The following is a 25,481-nucleotide window of genomic DNA, read 5'->3' on the forward strand; positions in this document are numbered from 1 at the left end:
CTTTTTTTTTCTTTTTTGCTAAGATTACAAAGTAATGTGGAGAAAACATGTGTTTGGGCTTTGGTCGTTTGTGGTGAACAGAGCACTCACTGATGAAAAATGTTTCCCTGAGGGCTAGATGGCCATTCAAATGTATCAAACTCTTACAATGCACAGTGACATTCATACAGTCTTTTTGTTTTCCAAAAGTGAGGGAACTTAAGGCTGTGAAATATTGTTGCTTTCCTGAAATGAGCCTCTCTCTGATACTCTCAGACCACACCTTACAGGCTTGTTTTCCCCTGTAGCTTTGTGATGTCAATTAATCAAAGCATTTGGTTTTGGTTGGGTTTTTTTTGTTGTTTGGCTTGGGAGGGTTTTTTGCCTGCAGAGGAATGCAGACTGGGTAGGGCTCTGCCAGTACCTGCTCCCTCAGTGGTGTGTGCATGGGAGACTCCTTGGACTGCTGTCTGATGTTAAGTAAGTGATGTAATATGGGTTTTGTCTTTTTCAGGAGTGGAAGTAGGCAAGGATCAGGAATTTGTAATTGATACCAAAGGAGCTGGTGGGCAAGGTAAACTGGAGGTTAATATTTCCAGTCCTATGAGGAAAGCTGTGCCATGTCTGGTGGAACCAGTTCTGGGTAAGGAGTGCAGCACTGCAAAATACATCCCACGGGAAGAAGGACTGTATGTGGTGGATGTGAGTTATGATGGCAACCCAATCCCAGGGAGCCCCTACACTGTGGAGGCCACATTACCCCCAGACCCTTCCAAGGTGAGTGAACAGCACAGGGCTGTAATAGCAACTGACACCTGAAAACTGAGTTGTGGGCTACTGCACGAGACTTGGCTTGGTCTTGGCCAAAACATACCCAGGAACATCCTTACTCAGAGTGCTCAGTGATTCTTTCTGCAGCCTCTCTGACTTGTAGAATTCATTCCTGTAACACTGTATTTGAAAAAAAACGTTGAACTAATCAAAAATATGGCAAATATCCTGCATAATGTAGCAAATTTAGATATCACTCCTAATTTAATAGAAGTCTGTCTGATAAGCATCTCTGATGTATTAAGATGCTATTTTTCTAAGGAAATACATTTCAAGAAAAACATGTGTACAGCCATCAAATATTTTAACATTTCCACCTTTTATTTCCCATGGAAATACATTTTATACATAGCTGTATAAAAACAGCTATGGTGAGATTATAAATATCCTTGCCTAGAAACATCTTAGGAGGAGAAGTAACAACTTTACAGTAAAAATGTAGGGCTGAGTGGCAAAGGCGAGAGTGCCTTCTCTGTATTTTTAAGGGCCTGTAAATCGAGTCCCACATACAAGCAAGTCTAACTAGGAAGTCTTCTAGCAGTAACATGGAAAAGGCCATTTAGCTCAACTGCATATTCTCTTCTAGGTAAAAGCTCATGGTCCAGGTCTTCGAGGGGGCCTTGTTGGGAAGCCAGCCCAATTCACAATAGATACCAAAGGGGCAGGAACCGGAGGTTTGGGTTTGACAGTGGAAGGCCCGTGTGAAGCTAAAATTGAATGTTCGGACAACGGCGATGGAACCTGCTCTGTCTCCTACCTGCCTACGAAGCCTGGAGAGTATTTTGTAAACATCCTCTTTGAAGAAGTTCACATTCCTGGTTCTCCCTTTAAGGCAGATATAGAAATGCCGTTTGATGTCTCTAAAGTCATTGCCACAGGCCCAGGTCTGGAGCGGGGTAAAGTAGGCGAGGCAGGGCTGCTGAATGTCGACTGCACGGAAGCAGGGCCCGGGGACCTGAGGGTGGACATGGTGTCAGATACTGGCTCCAAAGCCGAGGTGCAGATCGACGACAACAAAGATGGGACGTATGTCGTTACCTACGTGCCACTCTCAGCTGGCATGTACACAATCAAGATGAGATATGGAGGAGAGCAAGTGCCTAAATTCCCAGCCCGGGTCAAAGTGGAGCCAGCTGTGGACACAAGCAGAGTTAAAGTGTTTGGGCCAGGAGTCGAAGGAAAAGGTGAGATTAACTGTTAGCGGAATTTGTAGGACTTGCAGTCCTTTCTGTGTATTCTAAATGTTGAAAGTTGTAAAAGCTGTGCGTGTTTCCATGGTGATCCTTGGACAGACAGGAGTCTCATGTTCCCAAACAAGCTGTTTATCATGCTGCTTCACCAAATGTTTTGTTGTTGGAATATATTGGACTTCTTGAAGTGACTCTTCAAAACATTTCCTGTAGATGTGTTCCGAGAAGCTACAACCGAGTTCACTGTGGATGCTCGACCTCTAACGAAGGCTGGTGGTGAGCACATCAGGACACAGATCACGAGCCCCTCTGGCTCCCCCACAGACTGTCTCATCCAGGACAACGCGGATGGAACATATTTAGTGGAGTACACACCATTTGAAAAGGGTAACCTTGGGGCTTGTTTTCTTTTACTTGAAAGGGGAAAACCAAGAGCAAGCAGCTCTTCTACCACTTTCATTTGGCAAACCCCTGAGGTCTGCCAGTAACTTGTTGGCATCTTTGCAAGAGGTCTGCCAGCAGAGGAGCTAATTCTGCAGGAAGTAGCTCTATTTTAACTTGAAGAACTGGCTTTTATGGTAACTTGTCTTTAGAAGAACAGTTTGTAGATGGAATCTCAGTTACAAAACACTTGTGAAGTCTTGTGAAATGCATGAAGCAACTCTTATCTATATACAGACATTTAAGTCTGTAGCATCTTGTAGAGCTGTGTTAAATTATGAGCATTTTTGGGGAATTCAGGAGATGTTTGCCTCTTTTTAACAGGTCCACACACAGTCAATGTGACATATGATGGTGTGCCTGTGCCAAATAGTCCCTTCAGAGTGAATGTCACAGAGGGCTGCCATCCATCCCGTGTGAAGGCACAAGGACCTGGACTTACAGAAGCTTTCACAAATCAGCCCAATGCCTTTTCAGTTGTCACCAGGTGATGGAGCCTGTTTGATCTTGAAGAAATATCGGTGTGGGGGGAGGACTGTAGTGGTGTGTGCAATGCAGGATGCTAAACTCAGTACAAATATTTATAAAAAGGCCAAGCCATGTCCAGCTGATGACTGTGTGTGCTGCCTCATCATCTACTCTGCTCTGCAAACATTTGATATTAGGGATTGATAGTTACCGAGAAGAAAATTCTAGCAAAATTTGAGCGAGGCAACGCTGAACAGCTTTGTGTGGCAGCACATGCTGAAGGCTGAACATTGGAAGTTAGGATACCACATTTCCAAAAAGGATGAAAATGCAGCCAGAACATGTGAGGGCAACAAAGCTGCTCTAGAAGCAGGTGATTCTAACAATGTGTGTTTCTGTCTTGCAGAGGGGCAGGAATTGGTGGCCTTGGAATAACTGTTGAAGGACCTTCAGAATCTAAAATTAGCTGTAAAGATAATAAAGATGGGAGCTGCAGTGCCGAGTATATTCCTTATGTTCCAGGAGATTATGATGTTAACATCACATATGGGGGAGAGCATATTCCTGGTAAGAGCTCTTGCTCAGTGGCTTTCAGAAGAGGGATGAAGTCAAACTGTGCACTCAGAGTTCTCAGTTGGCTGCATTTCCCTTGTGCTGTGGGATGTTATGTGATTGTGGCTTTCTGCTTTTCCTCAGAATTCAGGCAGAAAAGGCAGTGGCATTTGCTCAGATGGGTACAGATGAGTGGAACGGGAAAAGGGACACTAAGCCTTGACAAATAACTGATATTATATACAAGTGGTGTGTAATACTTTAGGTTATGAAAATAGCCCTTTGTTATGTGGATGCATTAACGATCCTGTTCTGCAGTAAGAGGGGATGTTTCCTGTTGTTCCCATTCTCTTTGTTGACATACTGAACACAGCAAGATATAAGGAAATGTATTGCCTCCATGATGCTTCATTTGCACTTCTGGTTTCTTTCATGTTTGTTTTTTTTCCTGAGGTGTGAGAAGTAGATAGGTCACAGATGGTTGACACCAATTCTGTGAAACTGTAGAAGCACCATCATTGCATTTCCGGCTTTTGCAGAAGCAGAGGGATGGTGTGGAGGCTGTGGGGTTGTAATTCCTGCCTGCAGCAGAGGGATAGTAACAAAAAAACCCTAAGGAAGGTAGAGAAAAAAGACCTTTTGTTCTCTGTAACTGTTAACCTTGTGGTGTTAAACACTTACCGTGTCAACTTGCAGGCAGTCCTTTCAAGGTTCCTGTGAAGGATGTTGTGGATCCCAGCAAGGTGAAAATAGCAGGACCAGGTCTGGGTACAGCTGTTCGAGCCAAAATCCCCCAGTCCTTCACTGTGGACGCCAGCAAGGCAGGAATAGCACCTCTTGAAGTGGTGGTGACAGGACCCAGAGGTAAGAACCAAAATATTCCATCTGACTGGGCCCATATCTGTGTTTGGGCAGGTAACATGGTTCTGGCCCAGCCTGCAAAGGTGGCAATGCCACTTGAGTGAGCATTTCCCTTGCTCCTGTTCAGCTGTTGTGTGCCCCTTAGCAGCTGACCCACATCATGCTGTGATAGAGAGCTGTGCCCTAGGAAGTGCTGCTTTAGACAGAGTCTTGGATGGCTTTAGCCTGATCTTCAGGGCTGGGAGAAGTGACTAACCATCACCAGTGAACAATTGTGTGTTAAGTTTTAGATATCAAAAAGTAAATCCAGAATCTAACGTGAACAGTGACTTGGGAAACCTGGGTCAGTGGATTGCAGGAGTCTCTGAATAATGGTGAAATTGCTCAGTGGTCCCCAGAGAACAGCAAGGCCCTTCAGGTGATAGCATTAATGGTGTTTGCAGTCAGTAACCCAGAAGGCAGTGTCTCAGTGGCAGAGTATCTTGTCAGTGAGCACCTGCTGGCTGCAAGTCTCACCTTGCTGGAGGTGAGAGCTGCCCCTGCCCTGGAGTGTCAGCCTTGCTGTGCAGGTGCCCTGCAGGTAACACTTGTTTAATTCTAGCGGATGAGACGGATTCCCAGGGATGGCGCTCCCCATTGAAAGCAGTTTCGGATTTCTTTAAAGGTGGTCCAAAGGGTGACACTGAGACAGGTTTGAACTCTCACTAACTACTGGCAGTTTTGGTTCTTGGAAATCCGGTTGGCAACAGCAAGAATCATCTGCAGGAGGGAGTGGGAAACCAACGGTGTTGCTTTTAGGCTGTGCATGGCAGCTATATACATTTCTTTTGTGCTTGCTTTACCACTAATCCTTTCTGTGTTTTAAAGCCAACTTGTAATTGTAGACTGCTTTGTGTGTTGATCTGAACTGATATGTCACATAATCTTTGTAGATTTAACATAATGCAAATTGAAATAATTGATCCTGCTTGCTTAGGTCTTTGGCAGCTTGCAGGGTGTTCTTGCCTAGGCAGCAAGCCTGCCTTTCTAAACACCTGATTGTGAAAGACAGCTGGTGAATGCTGTACACCAGCTGGCTTTAGAGCTCAATTCTCTGCAATGAATCCCAATAATACGAAGTAATCTTGTAAATGACAGTACAGACAATTATAAGCATTACTCATTTTCTGTCTCAAAAGATCTTCAATGCACCTTTAGCAATTGCTCTCAACCTAGACTGTACCAAAAGGCAGATCTTTTTCCTGTATTTTCATGCTAGCTTTTCTTTACAGCAAGAAGATGGGAGCCCAGACAGCAGTGGATAAAAAAATCTATCTCAAGTCAATGGCTTTGAATATAAAATAAGGGAAGCTGATCATTGATCCATGCCTGTTGCTTTCATCAAAAAAAAAATGAAATTTGTTATAAATGAGCAGTCCATAGTTTAGCTTTGTGCAGCAAATAACTATTTTAATAGCATAGCTGAGAAAAAAATGTATTGCTTTTTTAGGAGTTGTGGGACCTGTTAATGTGGTAGACAATGGAGATGGCACCCACACGGTGGTTTACACCCCTATGCAGGAGGGACCCTACATGATCACTGTCAAATATGCTGATGAAGAGATTCCTCGAAGGTAAGGTGATAAGAGGAACTTTGCAGAACTGAGGATTTAACAATCCAGTGGTGTTCCTCCAGCACATAAGCACCATTTACAGACTGGTGTGGTGCTTTTTACTTAAACAGTGCAGCTTCTTGCATGACTTTATGGTTCAGTGGTGTTTTGAGCCCACTGCACCTGCAGCAGACAGTGTAAGAGGGCTGTATAGCATGTACTGCAGCAGCTATCAGCCACTGACTTGGGAGGAGGGAAAATAATGGGTTGCTCTTTTAGTCCCTTCAAGGTGAAGGTGCTTCCTACGTACGATGCCAGTAAGGTGACAGCGAGTGGTCCAGGGCTCAGTTCCTATGGCATTCTAGCCAGCCTGCCTGTGGAGTTTGCTGTGGATGCTAAGGATGCTGGGCAGGGACTTCTGGCCGTACAGATCACGGTAAGTAACAAAACCAAGCAGGACAGGAAACATGTTTTCTAGGTGGGCACGAGTCTCTCCTTTCAGAAGTGTCCACAGCTTCATCCTAACATACCCAATGTCCTGGAGACTGGGCTGCTGACTGGACACTAAAGTCTGGTACAGCAAAGTCTTGCACTCTGCATTTGTGAAGCTCTTGAGAGTGCTTTTGGGAAACTTCTGTCTTAAAGTCATCAGATATACTCTGTTTGGCTCTTGCCTAACCTTGCACTCTGCAAATGCCCAAAATGACATAAGTAATTTCTTGTAAGATTATGGAAATACTGGCATTTGAAATGGAGGCGGTCTTCTAGCAGTATTCAGCAAGGCCATGAGATAACAACCACTCTGAGCATCACGTTATGATAAATTAGATCACACATCTCCCTCAAGGTTGCCAGAAGTCATAAGCTGCTTAAGGAGATACTGCAGGAATGTTTTGATTTGTCTTTGTTACTACTCTTTCCAAAGTTTCTGGTGCCTGGACTCTGTGGCCTCTGTGAAAAGGTGTCTGATTAGTGGACCATAAACCACATAGCTGAGCTCTGGCATGCCTAGGTCATGGTATGCCTGGTTGTACTTGCCCTTCTGCATTCTTGCTCCTGTCCTGTCTCAATGCCTGCTCAGGTGCACCAAAGCAGTTGCCATTAATTCTGGTGTGCAAGTGTGCTCTTAAAGGATCCAAAATGCTTATCAGAGCTCCCAGCCTGGCTGGGGCTTTGAAGATCAAGTTCCACAAGTCCTGTATGGTAGAAGTGCGTTAGGTGATCCTTCTGGCAGCGTTTGTTTGCTTCTTATTCTGAGCTGTCAAATGTTTCACACCCCTTCCTGAAAGAAGTGAACTCTTTCATGCTGTACCTAAATATCAAGTCCTTTGCAGCTTATACTGTACCCCAGGCAGCATTAAGTCATAAAATACAAAATTGAGTCAACATGTGATTCCCTATAAACAGGCTTGGAAGACTTTCTAAAATGCTTTTTGCTTTGCAGCTGATGAGAAATGTTAGTTGAAGGGGCTGCACAGACCTGCTTTTAGCTGTAGACATTGCACTGTGCCAGCAGCTGGATGCCTCATGCAGGAGGGCTGACAGCAGACTCCAGTAAGGCTTCCCCCTGCCCTCAGACCCTTCAGGGAGCAGCTGCCCAAGGCTAGCCAGTGCTTACTCAGGACAGAGCTGCACAGTGTGACTGTCCATTTGTGCCTCAGGGAACAGGGAAGTATTCCTTATTTCCAACAGCAGTTTGACAGTGAAGCCTGAACTTCTTACAAATAATATCAAATTCATTAAAATGGCTTGCTGGTCTTATAAACATTCGCATATCAACCAAAGAGTAGTTAATGATAGTACTGATTATTTTGTAGTGGTCTGATATCTTTCTGCTCCTAATACTCTGTTCTTGTTACAGTCTTTGAGCAAAATATCTCTAAACTTCAAAAAGCTGCAATTCTGTATCTGTTTGAGACCACTTAAGTGTGGTTGTGAGCAGATTTGATGTCCAGCTAAGGAAAATCAAAACCTTCATAGCACTTAAATCTTCTGGTTTGCATTCCTCAGGACCAAGAGGGCAAACCCAAGAGAGTGGACATTCATGACAACAAGGATGGCACTTACACGGTCACCTATGTCCCTGACAAGACGGGCCGCTACACGATTGGCGTTAAGTATGGGGGAGATGATATCCCGGCCTCTCCCTACAGGATCCGGGCTTCTCCAGCTGGGGATGCCAGCAAGTGTTTGGCCACAGGTGAGTGCTGGACTCCTCTCTTTGCTGTTGTTTGTTCTGGGTGTAAAGCTGCCTTCTGTGCATGGTACAGTAGATGTGATGGGTGTAGAAGACATGCTTGAGACTTGTGTAGTCTGGCTGCTCTTACACAGAAGGGGTGTTCCTAAAGATAAAGAAGTGTCCACCCTGTGGGTGAGCAGGGATCTGTTTCAGTCTCTAGCAAAATCTGTCAGACTGCCTGGGCTGTTATAAACAGCCAGATGCAATTGTCTGATGCTTATTTTGGCATCAATAAATCTAGCTGAGAACTTAAGTGAATGTGATTTAAAAATAGCTCATATGTGTGTGTCCACTGCATCCTGTTCCTTGCACAGTGAGCATTCCTAGAAGCTTTTCATTGCAAGCTACAACAGAATTAATTCTGAGGATGTAAATAGCTGGTCATGTGCAAAGGCTATTCAGGCTAGGTGTTATTAGTGAAGGTTTCTGCTGTTTTTCTGTGTGGTCAAGATTGGCCTGTGTCTGAACAGGATTTTGGGAAGAAGAGAACCTAAAGATAAGATATTACTATGACTCAAAAAATCATTACCTTGGTGTAGGAGTTCTCCAGGTTTTTTGCTGTAGGAGCACACAGGGTGTTCATCACATGGCTTTGGGTGGTCACTGTGGCATGCTCCCACCTCCCAGGAGGCTGTGGCAGGGAGCTGAAGTGGCAGGAACTAGTTACAAGAATACCACTGAACATTAAGTCCTTTGATTGTAGAATAAATAAATAAAATAGGCAAGGCCAAATTGAATGGGGAAACTTAATCTGTTGTTGTAGACCTGTGAGAGTGTGTGGGCATTGTGCAGTTAGAGTGCACCTGAAGCCTGTCCATGAGCTGGCTGCTATCAAATTGTTTTAAACAGAAATACATTCCTGACACAATGGAAGAAAAAAAGAGATATAATCAAAAAACGAAGAGATATCATCAAAATATGTTTAAAAGATGCCTTGATGGGTAAATCTGATACTCTTCAAAGTAACTCAAGTCACTAACTATTGAAAGTAACTGAGATGGAGATTACTGCCAGATGCCAGCTAAAATTTCCCATTTCCAAGAAGTGCTTCTGATTCAGTGCTGTAAAGCTGAAATGCAATCACTGTAGGAGTAAGTGCTGGAATACTGCCAATGTATTAAACCAGCAGGTTCATTGCCAGTTGAAAATGAGCCATTTACCTGGTAACAAGTGAGGGTCAGAAGCAGGAGCACTCAATATGTACTACTGCAAATAAGACATAATAGTTCTCATTTAAACACAGTGTTCTTCAAGTTAGACCTGATTGCTTCAATTCTGGCATTGTTACATGGTGTTCTTTTTTCGGGATGTGTGGCAGAACAGTGGAAAATCTTGTGTGGATAATGGTGGAGAAAGTGTGGCCATGGCTGCTACTGTGCCCTTTTATATCTGCTTACGCAGAGAAGTTTATGTTAAAGCAGTGAAGCTGAGTTGCTGGCAGAAGAATGTGCCTTTGGCTCTGCATAAAAGAGTAGGATGATAAGAGTATGGGTTAAGGCATTGCTTTCTTCAAACTTAGCTTTATTTCCTCTCTCTTCCCATCCAGCCTCTCTGATTGCAGAGGAGAAGGAGAACTGGTAGCCAGCTCTAGCATACCACTGTGCTGACCAGTTTTACAAATGTCCCTTGTTGTACATCTGCTCCCAAAACCACATCTATGGCTCCCTGGGACCAGTGCCTTGGTGCCATGCTCCCCAGGCACCTCACAGGCAGTCTGCCTGGGAAAAGTGTCCTGTGAACTCTTTCTGTAACTAAAATTGCCTTGTAGGTCCTGGAATTGCACCCACTGTGAAGACTGGTGAGGAGGTTGGTTTTGTGGTAGACGCCAAATCAGCAGGGAAGGGAAAAGTGACGTGTACCGTCCTCACGCCAGATGGGACAGAAGCTGAAGCAGATGTTGTTGAAAATGAGGACGGGACTTACGATATCTTCTACACTGCTGCCAAACCAGGGACCTATGTGATTTATGTCCGCTTTGGTGGGGTGGACATTCCCAACAGTCCTTTCACCGTCATGGTAAGCCCGTTCTGCTTAGCCAGTAATGCTCCAGAAGTACCTCCCCCTCGGATCTCTGCTGCTGTGTTTTATTTAGCAATAGGTTAACTCTGTGTGTAAATGTTCAGATATTTATTAGGCTAGCAGGAGCTAATGAATCTGTGTTCCTTGCAGAGCTTATTTTGAGCAGGCAATATGGTTAAGTGAAGTGGGATAGAAACCATCAGAGGATGAAGACTTGGCTTTTCAGAAGAAATTTGTTTTTCATTTCCTGACCAAGTAGTTATTTTCCTAAGTGATGTAAGGGTGGTTGTAATCAGCTTCTACAACTAATTGTGTTGGCCATTGTCAGATACAGTGCTTTGCCTTCTCTGTCTCTCACTTTTTATTAAGATGATCCCAAAATAAGGAACGGTCTGCTGACAGATCCCAGGGAAGCAGACCGTTAGCTCACACTTAAAAATTATTTGTAAGTGCTAGTTAAACTGTTGTAGCCAAATTTTCCCTCCTTCTAATTATCTTCCTTCCTATGTGCAGCACTCCACATTTAGCAAACAATACCCCAGTCCCCTGAGAAGCAGACCAGGTGCCTCTCAGGGCTCACAGAAGCCCTTCTTGTGAAGAACATCTCTCTGTGTTGGCAAAACAATTCTCAGTCTTGTAATCTCAGCCCAAGCAGCCTCTGGTGCATCCTGACATCACAGGACTGTACTGAGTCCAGATGGGGCTCACGGGCGAGTCCCTATGGCCAGCAACTCTGGCTTTTCCTACCTGTCATCCTGGCAGATTGCTATGGGTGGCTGAAGATTTCCTTGAGAGAAAAACTCCCTTGGTCACTGCTCAAGGTTCACCACAGGAAATGCCTCTTGAGGTCAGGGAGCCCAATCCTGGCCAGCCAAAATTCCCACTTCCTAGCTGACTGATACATTATGTGTTTGACTTGGGTGTCTCAGCTGGGGACAGAGAACACTGAAACAGCAGCATTTCTGTTTTGCGTTGGTTTTCTCAGTGGAGTCCATCCATGCAGAAGTTTCCAGTGGGTTGTTTCATTAGGGTGGTTTGCAGTGCTGTAAATGGGAGGAGGGACTGGGATGGCTGAGCCTGGGGGAGCTGCCTGCGTGGGTGTCAGTCCCAGCCACTCAACTTGGGTTAATGGGAGAGATGGGAATTTGCAAGTCGTGCTCTTGGCACACTTGGTGAGGAGAGCGGCTGCGCCAGAGGAAAACACATTTGGTGCCTTGACGACGCAGTCCCAGCTATGAATCAGAAGAAAGGCTTTGCTGCTATGGCTGGATGTGGGCTGGGTCATTCACCCAAGTGCATGAACCAGAGCAGCCTTCCCACAGCAGCTAGCTCCCCTGCCGCCCAGCTGGCGTGTCATGGTGCACAGCACTCAGGGACCCCCATCTTAGGTTTAAACCTTTCCCTTCCCTCAGTGCATCAGTCCCATAAGAAAACAACTCTAACATTCAATTCCACCAGTGTTCAGGCAGAGCTTTCCACTTCCCTCCCAAGCATGCAACAATGGCACATACTGGCTTTGTCCCTTTGCTGTGCCACTGGTGGCTTCCTCCAGTGCCTGCAGATGAGAGCAGTTTCCCAGCTTCCCTGACTGGATCTGGGTCTTTGCTGTGGCAAGAGGACTGGGAGGGCTACACAGTGGGAGGAAGGTGTTGAACTGGAAGGAGCAGTGTGTTCTGAGCTGTGAAAGGTGGGAGTGCCTCCATGCCAGAATAACATCTAATAACAACTAACATGCCTCTGCCCCTGCCCAGGCTGTAGATGCAGATGATGTCGCCGCACGGTCGCAGGAGCCAGTGGGCGCTTCCCCGCCCGGATTCCGCCCTTGGGTACACAATTTTTGCATTTTTCAGCTCCCCATCTGTGTTCCATTTCAGATGACAGCCTGCTTCTTGGGACTGCTTGATTGCTCTGGTCATTGTGTTCATTCTTTCTGTTTCATCAATTGTTTCAATTGTTCTTGAGATCCAGACCTTGTTTTTTCTTTGCTGCTTGAAGGGAGTCTCCAAATAAACTCATGTAAACATGAAGAGGATCATTGCACCCACAGCTTCCACTTCTGAAATGTCTGCTGTTGGCAAAAGCACCCTGAGTGCACTGCTTTGTTTTCCCAGCAAAATCACAGTGTCTTGAGTTCAGAGTCGCATTGTGAAACTTGTTTCTTTTGTCCATTTTGTGTTGCAATCATTCTGCCCCATTTAAAAATCACTTTCTCTTCCAGGCCTTAAGCAACTAAATCCTTTCAGATGGAGCCACTTTGGGTCTTGTGTGCACTACATTGTCTTCCATCCCTTTGTGTTCCATTTTTATCTCTTCCTTTTTTCCAGCATGTCTTCCATCCGCGCCGTGTTTGATTTGCTCTGCTCTGCGGTGTGGTGTAAAGGAGAGCTTGGCCGGACACTGCTCTGGTGGAGCCCAGTCCTTGGCTGGCTGCAATAATCACACTCTCTTCTGCTTGTGCTTGCAGTGGAGTTGCTCAGTGCTCATTTGGTTTTACCAGCCCTTTTGAAGTGACCCATCTTTTTGCTTGCTTTAGGTTACAGAAGAAGCTTATGTTCCTGTTGGAGACATGAACGGCATGGGGTTCAGGCCCTTTGATATGGTTATCCCATTTGCTGTAAGGAAAGGAGAAATAACAGGTACCTGGAGTGTCTCTCAGGGAGATCATGCTTTTTGTTAGTGTGTTTATCCATTTGCAGTTAACAGACTGGGTGGTCTAGACCACAATGTGTGTGGGAGGTTTGTATCCTGCCAGCAATATAGCTGTTTAACTTCACATTGAGTGGCACCCGCTGGGGATGAGTAGGATATGGCCCTTCAATGGTTTGAGTTAAGTGAGGGGATTCTTGGTGTGTTGCTGTGGCCTCACTATAGGGCCTATTGATGGTTTTTCCCTTCTGGAGCAGCTACATGCATCCTTGATAAGCTCCATTATTTCTTTTCTGCAGATGCTATAAAGCAGTTAATTCTGCATTCCTGTTACACATACCTTATCCAAAGCAGGTGACCCCTCTTCTACAGGTCTGGCAGCTGAGAGCATTGCTCCAGTAGCACCCTGGTTGCACTAAGCTCCTGTACACAAGGCCTGTGTCCCCTCTGCCCTCTAGCTCAGCAATCCCAGCCCAAGCCCTGGCCTGTCCCAGCTTGAAGGAACGGTCAAATTTTCCTTTTCAAAAGTGCAGCAGAGGAGGGACCATCTTGCTAAGAGGTAGATCAGTGCTTTTTATGCAGCTTGCTGTGAAAAGCTCCGTGGCTGCAGAAAACAGCCCTGCCTGCCTGTGTAGAGTTTGTAAGGTCACAGGACTGTTTGCCAGATGTCTACCACTGCCTTGTATTCATGTAGCTTCAGTAGAAAACATGTCTGGTTAGTGTTCCCATTAGTCTCCTATTTGTGCCTGTGGGTAAGGAATTTAACAATTTAAAATGCTTGTTTAAAATGGCTAGACAATTCTCTGTGGGTGGGAGAGGGGAAGCAGGCAGCTTCTCCCTCTGTAACTCCCATGGTGGCCTTTTGTAGGTGAAGTACACATGCCCTCTGGAAAGATGGATACACCAGATATCGTGGATAATAAAGATGGCACAGTAACAGTGAAATATGCTCCTACTGAAGTTGGGCTGCATGAAATGCACATAAAATACATGGGAAATCACATCCCAGGTAAGTCTGACAAAGCAGGCAATGCAGATCTGAGTGCAGAGTCCTGCTGATGTATCTGCTCCCTGGTGAGGTTCTGTAGCTAAGTCATACATGCTGTGGAAAGATCTGCCCAGGATGTTTTACCATTCAGCTGCCCTTTCTTTGCAAGCAGTGCAGAGAGAACTAAAGCAAAGGAGTAAGTGCCAGCACATATGAGCTTCCATTGTGGTTTAATAGTACCAGCCAGGCTTAAAATGGATTGTGGTTTTGGGGAAACTAGCTTTTGTGGCATTTTATTATGAAGAAGAAACATACAATTTTCTAACTACTAGTTTTTCAGGTTGAAATTTACTGCCATGGTGCTCAGCAAAACTACTGGTTACAGTGTGTGTTTATCCTTAAAACTGCATTGGCAAAAAAATCTCAAAACTGTGGGGAGAACTGATTGGTTGAAATACTATAGTTACTGTTTCCATCTGATTGCCATAAAATAAAACACACATGCATATTATGCTGTAATCTTTCTTTCTTCCTGGCTGCTTCTTAACAAACAGAAACCACTGCATTTCATTCCATTTCCTTTTGTCCTTGCTCCCCCAGCTCCCCGGTGGAAGCAGTGCCTGGCCTGGAGGCTGTGGCTGCCCTGTGGTTCTCCAGGCATGCTGGCTTTGGGGGGCTGGGCAGAAAGGGATGTGTAGATAGGAGACAGAATACCTTCAGCATTGCCTGAGAGGGACTGCTGGTTCTGTTTGTACAGAAACACAGCATAACTTAGGCTGAAGTGGGGAGCTCAGTGCTGTGTGGTGCTGCTTCAATCTCTTCAGCACTTTATGGGTATAGCACCCCCATAAGTGCTGACCTGTCTGCTGTATTGGTTCACTAACACCATTACTGTGCTGGGACGGAGAGATGATGTGCCACAATGTTTCTTTCTTGAAGGTTGTCATGAATCAAACTTTTTACTGTCTTAGCTGCAAAATCTAACTTTGGACTGAAGAGCTATCTATGCCTTTTTTTGAAACCATTCTTGATTGTTAGTGACTGTGCTTTTTGTTCTTGTGCACCAGCTTAGCTAATCTGAGGCTGGCAAATACATTCTTGGATACCCTTCAAATTCACTAGTTCAGGTTCATTGAGTCAGACAATGTGCTGTGCTAGTTCCTAATTCTGTGCTACTAAAATTCAGAATCAGTGCCTGAACTGAAAGCCTGCTTCTGAGTCATGTTCTGATTTAATGTGCTAAAAATAAACTTGCAGTGAGCAAGACCCTTTACAACATCATTTAAGCTTATCTCTGATAACTAGAATAACACTTACTCTTCCATGACTGAATGTGGCACAAATTGTGGAGAAGTGTCTTTTGAGGATGGAAACAGAGGCTTATTTGGTTTTTAAGTGCCTTACAGTCACAGTAAGATTTTTCAGATATCATGTAATGAGAAGGGCGTGCAGGAACATGGGTATCAGTTCTTGTAGTCCAGACCACTCATCCTTAAAAGTGCTTCTTTTTGGTTTTTTCCCCTTTAGAGAGCCCTCTGCAGTTCTATGTCAATTACCCCAACAGTGGCAGTGTGTCTGCTTATGGGCCTGGCCTCATCTATGGGATTGCAAATAAACCAGCAACTTTCACCATTGTCACAGAAGATGCAGGAGAGGGTAAGTCAGTTCTTTAAACGCATCCTACCCTAAACAAGGAGCTTCTTGGTAGTGTAATACACATTGGCTTTGATTTCCATTTATCTGTCCAACTGTGAATCTCTGGGGTGCCACACAAATGACTTACGGAAATATCAGGATGTAACTTGCAGAAAAAGCTGGTGTATTATCCCTTCCTGAGAGCAGTACATGTACCCTGTGGTACTGGGTGCATATTGTTTGTTCAATTAAAAATAAACTGAAAGCAGCTTAAATCTAGGGTTGATGACTGGATGTGGAATCACTGTTCAGGAAATCTAAAGGCTGAATAGAACTGTGGCTGCAGTGGGTTGGTCTGAGCTGGTTTGCTGCTGTCCATTGAAAACACACATTTAAGCTCCATTTTCAGTACCAGGCACTGGTTATTTCTCTTTGGACCAAATCTTGGGACCTGGTGTTCACAAAGATTTACAGAAGTGCCACTGCTTTTTTCCTAGGTGGACTGGACTTGGCTATTGAAGGACCTTCAAAAGCAGAGATCAGCTGCATTGATAACAAAGATGGGACGTGCACAGTCACATACCTGCCTACTCTACCTGGAAACTACAGCATCCTGGTAAAATACAATGACAAACACATTCCAGGCAGTCCGTTCACAGCCAAGATCACAGGTATAAAGTTTAAACTTCTGGAAGCACTTCATATTAAAAATTAACCTCTGATACCATGGGGAACCTGGTTTGTGGCAGGAATTTGAAGTCCTCTGACTTGTTCTGCACTTAACCTTGTAATGTTTTGTGACTCGTTTCTCTTTATGTGTTCAGATGATAACAGAAGACGGTCTCAGGTTAAGCTTGGTTCTGCTGCTGACTTCATGTTGGATATCAATGAGACTGATCTCAGTCTCCTAACAGCCAGCATTAAAGCCCCATCTGGTCGTGATGAGCCTTGTCTTCTGAAGAGGCTGCCCAATAACCACATTGGTAAGATCTGAGAGATTACTGTGATAGTCTTTACTCTAGTTTGCTTTACTTTGTAAAATGACTGACTTCTGTGCCCCTTCCCAGAAGTGTGTTGTTGAACCAAGTAGTTGATAGTGTTTGCTACAGTTGTCCAAAGATAGAAAAGTATGAAGAGTGGCCTCTTGTTTTCACTTGCATGTGATGTGCCAGGTTGCAGTTGAAGTGGGTTTTGTCATCATATATGAATGGCCTTGTGGTCTACTTGAGAGCAGCACTTCAACATGAGTAGAGACTGCTCTTCCAGTATTGCATTTTTTGGTATGATTAAGGCATTTAAATCAAGTATAACATGAATAAAAACTGAATAAATTTCTCACATTTCTCTGATTTGTAGGCATCTCATTCATTCCACGGGAGGTAGGAGAACATCTGGTTAGCATCAAGAAAAATGGGAGCCATGTACCAAACAGCCCCGTGACAATCATGGTGGTCCAGTCTGAGATCGGGGATGCCAGACGGGCAAGAGTTTTTGGACGTGGCTTGGTAGAAGGACGAACCTTTGAAATGTGTGACTTCATTGTAGACACAAGAGATGCTGGTTAGTGCCCTCACAAAGGGACCCTGAGATGCTATGAGATATATATTGACTCTCCACGAGAGCACTGCCTCCCTCAGCATGCAAACACCAGGTCACAAGCTGCAAAGCAGCAGCTGCCATTAAGCACAGTCATTGCTGTCAGTTATTAACCACAGACTGTGCTATTTTAGAATATGCTTTGTAAGGTCCTGGCTCATGTCTTTGTTGCAACCAACAGGGACTGTCACTGAGGTGGTGCTGGCTCTAGTATCATTTGGTATTGCAAGAAGGAAATGAGGAAGATAGTTATTTCCCTGTTAGTTTAATAATGTGGAGCCTTGGATAACTTTTTAGCTTGGTAGATAACTTCTCAACATTTTTGAAAGAAAAAGGGATGTGGTCAGAGAATTTTAGGAGCTGAATGCATGCTGTGCCTCTGACTGATTAGGAGTACAGAAATGCCATTAAGGCATCATGCAACTCCCATGTGCCCATTATGATACAAACCTACCAACTAGCACCTGCCATGACTTTGGACTATTTTATGTCAGATTTAGAGTAGAGCTTTGGAAATCTTAACTTATCTATATTGTAGGTTATGGTGGGATCTCACTGGCAGTTGAAGGACCCAGCAAGGTAGAGATCCAAACTGAAGATCTAGAAGATGGAACTTGCAAAGTGTCCTATTTTCCAACTGTTCCTGGTGTGTACATTGTGTCCACTAAATTTGCAGATGAACATATTCCAGGTAAGCAGAAGTGTTGGGCAAATTTTTGATTAGTACAACAGAAGTCTTATCTGGCTGCCCAGTGCTCTGGAACTGTGGGTGGGCTGGGTGATCTGGCTTGGACCATAAGTGCCAAAGATTCGAGGAGGTTTTCCCCAGGCAGCAAGCATCCAAAACTGTTCTGGTTACGTGCATGTATTTGACTTGAGCCTGACTGTTAGTTGGGCATAAAAGTTCCCCTGTGGTCAGAAGAAGCTTTCATTTCTGCCCTCAGTGGTGTGTGTAATAAGCAGAGGAGGAATGACTTGCTGTGATACTTACAGGCAGCCCATTCAGTGTGAAGATAAGTGGTGAAGGAAGAGTTAAGGAGAGCATCACACGAACAAGACGGGCTCCTTCTGTTGCAACAGTAGGAAGCATATGTGATCTGAACCTAAAAATCCCAGGTAAGCAACAACATCCTTATCCCCAAAACCACAACTTGCTCTTGTATAGCATAGGGTACTTGAGACAGGGAAAATACAAACTTAAGTTGTGTTAAGGACATCCTCATATTAACATAGCTTAGGGAAGAAACACTGGTAATGTGTCTTTTCAAACAGTTAAAAATAAGCATAACCATGATCAACACATGAAAAAATAAATACTGGTGGGGCCTTAATTTAATTTATTCTGTGTACAGCAGGCTGCAGAATGGGCTGCACAGCTCACTTTAGCTCCAGGGTTTTGAGATCATGTTGGCTGTTAAATGTTTGTACTGCTGTCTGGAAACTGTGAATCATGTAGGCCAGGCTTAGCTGGCTGCACTTATCCAGCCACTTCATCTGCCTCTGTAGCACCTGGGAAGCTGCAGCTGGCCAGGTTTTCTGCTCAGAAGCACACAGATACCTGTGTGCCTCTTCTGTTATTTGTACTGAGTAATCACTTGAGCTCGGGCCCTGCTTCCAAAACCCCTTGTAACTTTCTAATCTGCATTTTTTTATTCTCTTGCTAGAAATTGATTGTGCTGATATGACAGCTCAGGTAACCAGTCCCTCTGGGAGAAACTTTGATGCTGAAATTGTAGAGTGTGACAAAAACACCTACTGTGTCCGCTTTGTGCCACAAGAAATGGGGGTCCACACTGTGGATGTCAAATACAAAGGGCAGCCAGTGCCAGGCAGCCCCTTCCAGTTCACCGTGGGGCCGCTGGGCGAGGGAGGAGCCCATAAAGTGAGAGCTGGAGGCCCAGGGCTGGAGCGTGCAGAGACAGGTGTTCCAGGTGAGTCCTCTGCTCTCAGTGGGCTCCACAATCTGCTGGGTGCAGGTCTGCAGTGCAGTGTTTTGGCTAACAGGAGCCTCTGAAATTGCTAAGCACTATCTCCTGGGATGATGGGATGAGCTACCATTCTTCAAATATGCTCAAGTGGGGAGCTTTGCAGTCTGTTAGGAGGAAGCTGCAACCCAGCAGCAGCAGCAGACTTACCCTTGTGTGTGCTCTCATGTGCTTCAACAGCTGAATTCAGCATATGGACACGGGAAGCTGGAGCTGGAGGACTGTCTATCGCTGTAGAAGGCCCAAGTAAAGCAGAAATCACCTTTGATGACCATAAAGATGGATCTTGTGGTGCATCATATATAGTTCAAGAGCCAGGTATATACTGAGACCGAATCACATGGAAACAGCACTGATTGTGACTTTCAAAGAAACTAAACACTCACTGCTCTCTTCTCTCTGCAGGCAACTATGAGGTGTCCATCAAGTTCAATGATGAGCACATTCCTGAAAGCCCCTACCTGGTTCCTGTCATCGCCCCCTCCGATGATGCTCGCAGGCTCACTGTCACTAGTCTTCAGGTGAGACATAAGGAAACATCTCTACAACTTACCACAGAGACTGATTTCGTCCTTGTTCTCCAAAACCAAAATGGCTGTCCTTTCTTCTAAGTAATAGCTTTGTCTTGGTTGGTGCTTGTCAAGCTCAGCTTGCAGCCAGAGAGATTTTTGGCAGCGGGCCCCTGGGTAGCTCTGGCTAGCCAGAGTTTGGAGGCAGAAGGCTCAATTTAGCATGTTACAAGTGATAACACTTGGCAATTAGGAATAAGAGGCTCCAGAAATAGCATTGGAGGAGCTAAGGCATGTTTCCCGTGCCATTAGCTAGGGGAAGGACAAGGAGAACTAAAATTTAGAGGTGAACCACCAGTGATTGTGCTGGTACCAAGTTCCTCATTTGGAACGTGCGTGAAGAGCTGCATTTCCATGGGTGAGGTAGCACAGGGCTGCATAGCTGGGACATCACTGCAGCCTGGCCAGGCAGACAGAGATGGCCCCACCATGAGGTCAGGGTACAGATTAGCTCTGGCTGATGCCACAAAACCACAGAGTCACAGCTCAGATGATTCATGAAAGGTAGTGAACCTCAGAATGAATCACAGCTTTGTAGCTGGTCTGGGCTCATCTGGTAACCTCACCATGTAATTTGTGTATGTGTGTGGTTACAGGCATTAAAATACAAGTAACATTAAAGGCCTGACTGAAATCTCCAAAGCCAGAAGCTTGGATGTGAGACTGAGAATCTGTGTCTAAATATACTGTACCTCAGTCCTCCTTGAGTGGTGATTAGTACTTCAGTTAAAGCTTTTTTTGGTTATGTCCCAGCTGTGATCCCCAGGAGTTTGCCTGGGCTGCAGGAATTCTCCACCTCGGCTGTGTAAATGAACCATGACAGCCTGATCCGGTAGTATCTTTTCTAACTAGGAGTTACAAGGGCGTTAATTAGTCACTGTGGTATTGATGTTTGCCTTGTGTTTCATTTAAAGACTCTTTGACAGGAATACTCACTTCAGTTAAGTCCTGGAGAGGCAGATAAAGCTGAGTATTCTGTAACTGAGTCCATTGTGCAGCATCAACCTCCACTAAACCCACATCAGGGACTTGTTTATACATTGTACCTCAGTTCTACTCAGTTGCATTTATTTCCCTCTTCAGGATTTAGTTGAAAACAAAATGAGGTAAAGTATGTTAAGAGTGAGATATTGCTGCTGCATAGCTGCATGGGCTGTGCTGGTCAAGGACCACTGTGGCTCACGTGTGGAGCTGTCTCGCCTTCCACCGATGGCCTGACAGCACAACAACATCTGGTTTCATGTTTCAAATTACTTTCTTATGTTTGAGACATCTTGTGGTGGCGTTCTAAATGCAGCCTCTCGTGGCAAATATAAACATGTGTATTACTCTTTCAGACATTTGGATTATCAGAGGCTTTTCCATGAATGAATCTGGAATGAATGAATGGGCTGAAAAATAGAGCTATAGCTTAAGCATTCTTTAAATCAAGTGCCTGAGTACCAAGGACTGACCTCAGTGATAATGGGTGACTGGTATTGTAAACCTGCCTCTCTTTGATGTGGCACAGTTGTCTGGCTTCCAAAAACAGTCTGTTACCATGGGAAAGTCAGCCTAGCCAACGTGGGTGACTCCTGAATCAGCCACCCCCTAAAGGGAGAGAGCATCTGATTTGGGAGTTAATGCAACTCACAACTTTATGCCTTTTGTTAAACCCTCATGCTGAAGTGGTTATTTCCCTGCCACAAATCTTGTGCTGTCTGAAATGAAAGTTTGATAATCTGACTGTTGCGTTCTCAGGAGTCTGGATTAAAAGTTAATCAGCCAGCATCCTTTGCTATAAGGCTGAACGGGGCAAAGGGCAAGATCGATGCTAAAGTCCACAGCCCCTCCGGAGCTGTTGAAGAGTGCCATGTGTCTGAGCTGGAGCCAGGTGAGCACTGCTTGGTGATGATCAGAACAATTGCATGACCTCCAAAGCACACATGCTGTCACATAAGAATTCAGTTCCCTTGGCTTACAAATAGTACGTCCCAAGGATGAGCATGCTACTTGGAAAATGACTTCGGTGTCAAGAGCTGTTCAGTCAGGGTTATATCCGTGTTTTTCCACAAACTGCCTGAGCCCCAGCTTGTTTAAGATAGAGGTATTTAAGTCTTGGCTTGCCAGTGAAGGTGCAGTGACATTAGTAATAAATTTAAAATGATGTGGTTGTTGAATTTAACCAGGGAAGAAGTTTATTTCTCAAAGCCATGCTTCGATCGTTGAATAATAGTTTATGTTTAACTCACACTCACTCCTTCACATGAAATGTCAAGGAAGCTGTCTATAAGCAAACACTACAGAAAGCTCAACACCTGTTTCAGCAATGAGCTTTTCTTTTTCACTTGAAGTCTGTATGAGTTATGGTCTGTACCATGAACAAGCAGCAGCTGTCCAGCTGGGGGAGATCAGTCCCGCCTCTGAGTTAACATGCAATCAAAAATGTGAAATATCAGCAAATTGCTGAATTACTTCATTAGATAAAGGTGTGGTGTCAAAGCAGCACACTCAGCTCGCTGGTAAGATTTGGCTTGCTCTGACCAGCTGCTTTTCTTCTCCCTCAGCTGCCGACAGATTGGGCTGTGATTCAGTTTTCATGTTTAGTGCACGAGTGAGGCAAATAATCCTCATACTAGATGACAGTTGAGATCAGGTCCTAGAGAGCAAGGTGAAAACACAAGCTGTAAAACCTTCTGTGAGCAATACAGCATTTTCCTGCTTAAATACGAGTTCAGCAGCTCATGTAACTGAGTTCACTTAAACTGGGACCAAACTATGTCAAAGGCTTTCAGAAGCTGGCATTGCTGATCAGCCCTGCGTGGGGATTAACTGGTGGTTTTGGTGGGATGGTTTGTCAGCAGAGCCCCTCTGTCCGTGTTGCAGATAAGTACGCGGTTCGGTTCATCCCCCACGAGAACGGCGTGCACTCCATCGATGTCAAGTTCAACGGCAGCCACGTGGTGGGCAGCCCGTTCAAGGTGCGCGTGGGCGAGCCCGGCCAGGCGGGCAACCCCGCCCTCGTCACGGCCTACGGATCCGGCCTGGAGAGCGGCACCACGGGTAACCCTTCTCCTGCACACTGCTGGCCCTGCCCTTGGGGGTGTACAGAACCCATTTCTAGGTGTACTTTTACATGACTTCGCCTGCTACGGCAGCTGAACTAACCCACATTCTCTGCTGCCCTGAGTGCAGGCTAATTTTGCTTTCTAGCATGCTCCTCATATCTTATAACCATCACTCACAAGTCTGCAGCCTATACTGAGCCTTAACAAACTTAAAACTTTTGTAAATCAGCCACTGCAACACGCATTCACCGAACTGCTGGTTAGCAGCTGGGCTACTGCTCTGCTGGTTAGCTTAGCTCCACGTCGGTGGTCCCTCGAGCTCCAGAGATGCTCTGGCTCCCTTCCACACATGAACATGATGCCTGAGTTGGCTGTCTAGAGATGAAGGAATCTTGTTTAACTAGTGTTACTTGGGTATGAGGCTGTTACCGTCCCTGTTAGCTTCCCTTTGGTGCTTGCACCTCTGAGAAATCTCAAGTGAAATGCAGTAGGATATGTAAACCCTAGGGAGAAGGTGGGTTGTTCTGTTGGTAGTGTGCTATTCATGCTCCAGATGCAGCATGAACAGTCTCTTCTTGGAAATCTGGCACCTTGTTGTCTGCTGTGGCTGCCTCATCTGATAGTTCTCAACTCAAGAATGTAGGGTTTAGGGTTTGTTTTTCCTTTTTTATGATTTGTGGCCTTAGTAAGTACGAAAGCATTCCAGGATATGCACTTTGATTTATTTGTGTTCTTGCTCAGGCCACACACACAGGTAAATGGCAGAGTAAAATGATTATTTTTTCTCCTTTTGTAGTGTAAGGGAATAGCTAGATCATTTTGTCCTATCCACTGCTGTCTCCTGTGGATTCCATTTCATACCTTTTTTCTCTCTGTGAAAAAAAAAACAAAAAAAACCTGCAGTTATTCAGTCAAAGCTTCTGCTGTTCTGGAGGAACCAAGCAGTTGATTTTGGAAACATGTAGATACACTCTATAAAATAAAGATGTAGCCTGAGCTCCTTTAATAGATGGAAACAAAAGCACTCATTAATACCAGCCAGTGATGCATCAGGGACAGGGGAATATTTCTTCATCCATAAAGGTGCTTGGGGCTGTTTTTAATCTAAATAGACTGTTTAATTTCAGCAAAGCTGCTCTGTGCCCCGTTGTTGAATCCTGGCCACTGCCAAAAGCACAGTGCCCTGGGAGCTGCTGAGCAGCATTTCAGAACAATGACCCAGTGTAGGGGTTTCAGTGGCTGAGCACCTGAACCATCCCCCGGGGAGGGCTGAGCGTCTGCAGCCTCCAACAATGCAAGCCTTCATCTGGGGCACATCTCAGAGCAGTGCCTCCGAGCAAGAACTCTTAGTGAGAAGCTGGGAAGCTTGTTGGCTTTGAGAATTAACTTCTCTCCAGTTGAGCAGGGCATTGCAGGCTGATGCCTGGCCTCCCAGGCTGGTGGTGCCAGGGGGATGGGCTGCTGGAGCTCTGGAAAATGGCATAATCCTCTGTGGGAGCTGGGCTCTTCCAGCATTGCGACACAGCAGCCTCTTTTGTGGGGAGGCTAGAAACTTCTCCTGAGTTTATTCCCACGTCTTCATGCTTCCATTGCAGCAGCAGTAAACTTTCCCATGGCCATCCTGGTTTTGAGTGTGCCTGAGCACTTTATTCCTCCTCAACAGTGTCTCATGCAACAGCCCAAAGATCATAAATATTTGAGGCCAGAGTCTGACAGTAAATTATTTGAGGGCTGAAAGCCTTACTTAATTTTTTCTTGTGTTGCTGGCATTGTGTCATTGGCTTAGTATTAGCAGCAATAATTCAGCTGTGTTAACCAGATGCTGTAATTAAACAAGCTTTTGTTTCCACAAACTGCTTGGAGTGCTGTTGCCGAGCAGTTCAAACACACATCTCCTCCAGGCCATCTCCTGCCCCTTGTCCTTCCTGCTTTCTTGTGGGCTCTTCACTGCTGATTTGCAGTCCAGGCAGCGAGACAGCTCTGAGCTCTCAAACTTAGCCATGCTGGAGCTGTGTGGGTGTGGACTCTGATGCCCAGCAGAAAAGCTCTTGTATTCTCTCTAAGCCAGTTTTTTGATACCAAATTACTTCCATTTGAGTCCTGAAGGGCTGTCATGACCCCTTCTCCCACACAGTCACATAACCTAACTGGAAGAGGGAGCCAGGATGAAGCTGGGGAGGCTGCCAGGGGTGCAGAGCTCCATTTGGGGCTGGCCTGAGCAAGGCTGCTGGGGTGGATGTGGTGTCCCTCCCTGCCTGATGCCCTGGGAGACTGATCTTGTGCCGAATTACCCCGTGTTTAATGCCTGAGGCTGCGTGTGTAACATCGGGTGTGAGGAAGAGTGTGTCTCACTGTGCTACGTCTTTCTAGGACTGCAGTCGGAGTTTTTCATTAACACGACCAAGGCTGGTCCAGGTACCCTCTCTGTTACAATTGAAGGGCCATCAAAGGTGAAAATGGACTGCCAGGAAACTCCAGAAGGTTACAAAGTCATGTACACACCCATGGCTCCAGGAAACTATTTAATTGGAGTTAAATATGGTGGACCTAACCACATAGTGGGCAGCCCTTTCAAGGCAAAGGTTACAGGTAAAAAGCTAACTAGTATTTACTCTGTGCCTGAAGTAGGTCATGTCATTCAGCAAAAAATCCTCCCGAGATAGTGTGGTATTGTAGTATAGATGCCCAAAACCATGAGAAGCAAAGCATTTCTCCCCATCACCTCCAAAGCCTAGATGAGGGTTCTCAGAAGCAGCTACAAAAGCAGTAGTCACAGAGCTTGGCAGCTTGACTCAGTGGTGGGCCATAAAACAGCTTTGTGGGGTAATATTAAGTCCTGATCT

The 25,481-nt window shown here is 45.3% G+C and overlaps 1 protein-coding gene across 3 annotated transcripts in view; it reads left to right on the plus strand.

The window, feature by feature from the left end:
- FLNB (filamin B) overlaps positions 1-25,481 on the plus strand; it is a 70,733-nt gene that overhangs the window by 41,851 nt on the left and 3,401 nt on the right. Inside the window, exons 20-44 of one of the 3 annotated variants that reach the window (XM_063164740.1) lie at positions 494-756; positions 1,397-1,994; positions 2,214-2,387; positions 2,766-2,928; positions 3,316-3,476; positions 4,158-4,325; positions 5,812-5,935; positions 6,194-6,350; positions 7,925-8,114; positions 9,922-10,169; positions 11,924-11,998; positions 12,706-12,808; positions 13,687-13,827; positions 15,334-15,462; positions 15,939-16,112; positions 16,266-16,424; positions 16,798-17,001; positions 17,576-17,728; positions 18,031-18,153; positions 18,702-18,968; positions 19,203-19,340; positions 19,428-19,543; positions 21,332-21,464; positions 22,457-22,633; positions 25,009-25,227. In XM_063164740.1, the coding sequence (XP_063020810.1) occupies positions 494-756; positions 1,397-1,994; positions 2,214-2,387; positions 2,766-2,928; positions 3,316-3,476; positions 4,158-4,325; positions 5,812-5,935; positions 6,194-6,350; positions 7,925-8,114; positions 9,922-10,169; positions 11,924-11,998; positions 12,706-12,808; positions 13,687-13,827; positions 15,334-15,462; positions 15,939-16,112; positions 16,266-16,424; positions 16,798-17,001; positions 17,576-17,728; positions 18,031-18,153; positions 18,702-18,968; positions 19,203-19,340; positions 19,428-19,543; positions 21,332-21,464; positions 22,457-22,633; positions 25,009-25,227 (4,557 nt within the window). The remainder of the gene's footprint in view (positions 1-493; positions 757-1,396; positions 1,995-2,213; positions 2,388-2,765; positions 2,929-3,315; positions 3,477-4,157; positions 4,326-5,811; positions 5,936-6,193; positions 6,351-7,924; positions 8,115-9,921; positions 10,170-11,923; positions 11,999-12,705; positions 12,809-13,686; positions 13,828-15,333; positions 15,463-15,938; positions 16,113-16,265; positions 16,425-16,797; positions 17,002-17,575; positions 17,729-18,030; positions 18,154-18,701; positions 18,969-19,202; positions 19,341-19,427; positions 19,544-21,331; positions 21,465-22,456; positions 22,634-25,008; positions 25,228-25,481) is intronic. The other 2 variants (XM_063164742.1, XM_063164741.1) reach the window with 2 other exon arrangements.

Source organism: Melospiza melodia, chromosome 10 (genome assembly GCF_035770615.1).
Source record: "Melospiza melodia melodia isolate bMelMel2 chromosome 10, bMelMel2.pri, whole genome shotgun sequence".
NCBI lineage: Eukaryota > Metazoa > Chordata > Aves > Passeriformes > Passerellidae > Melospiza > Melospiza melodia.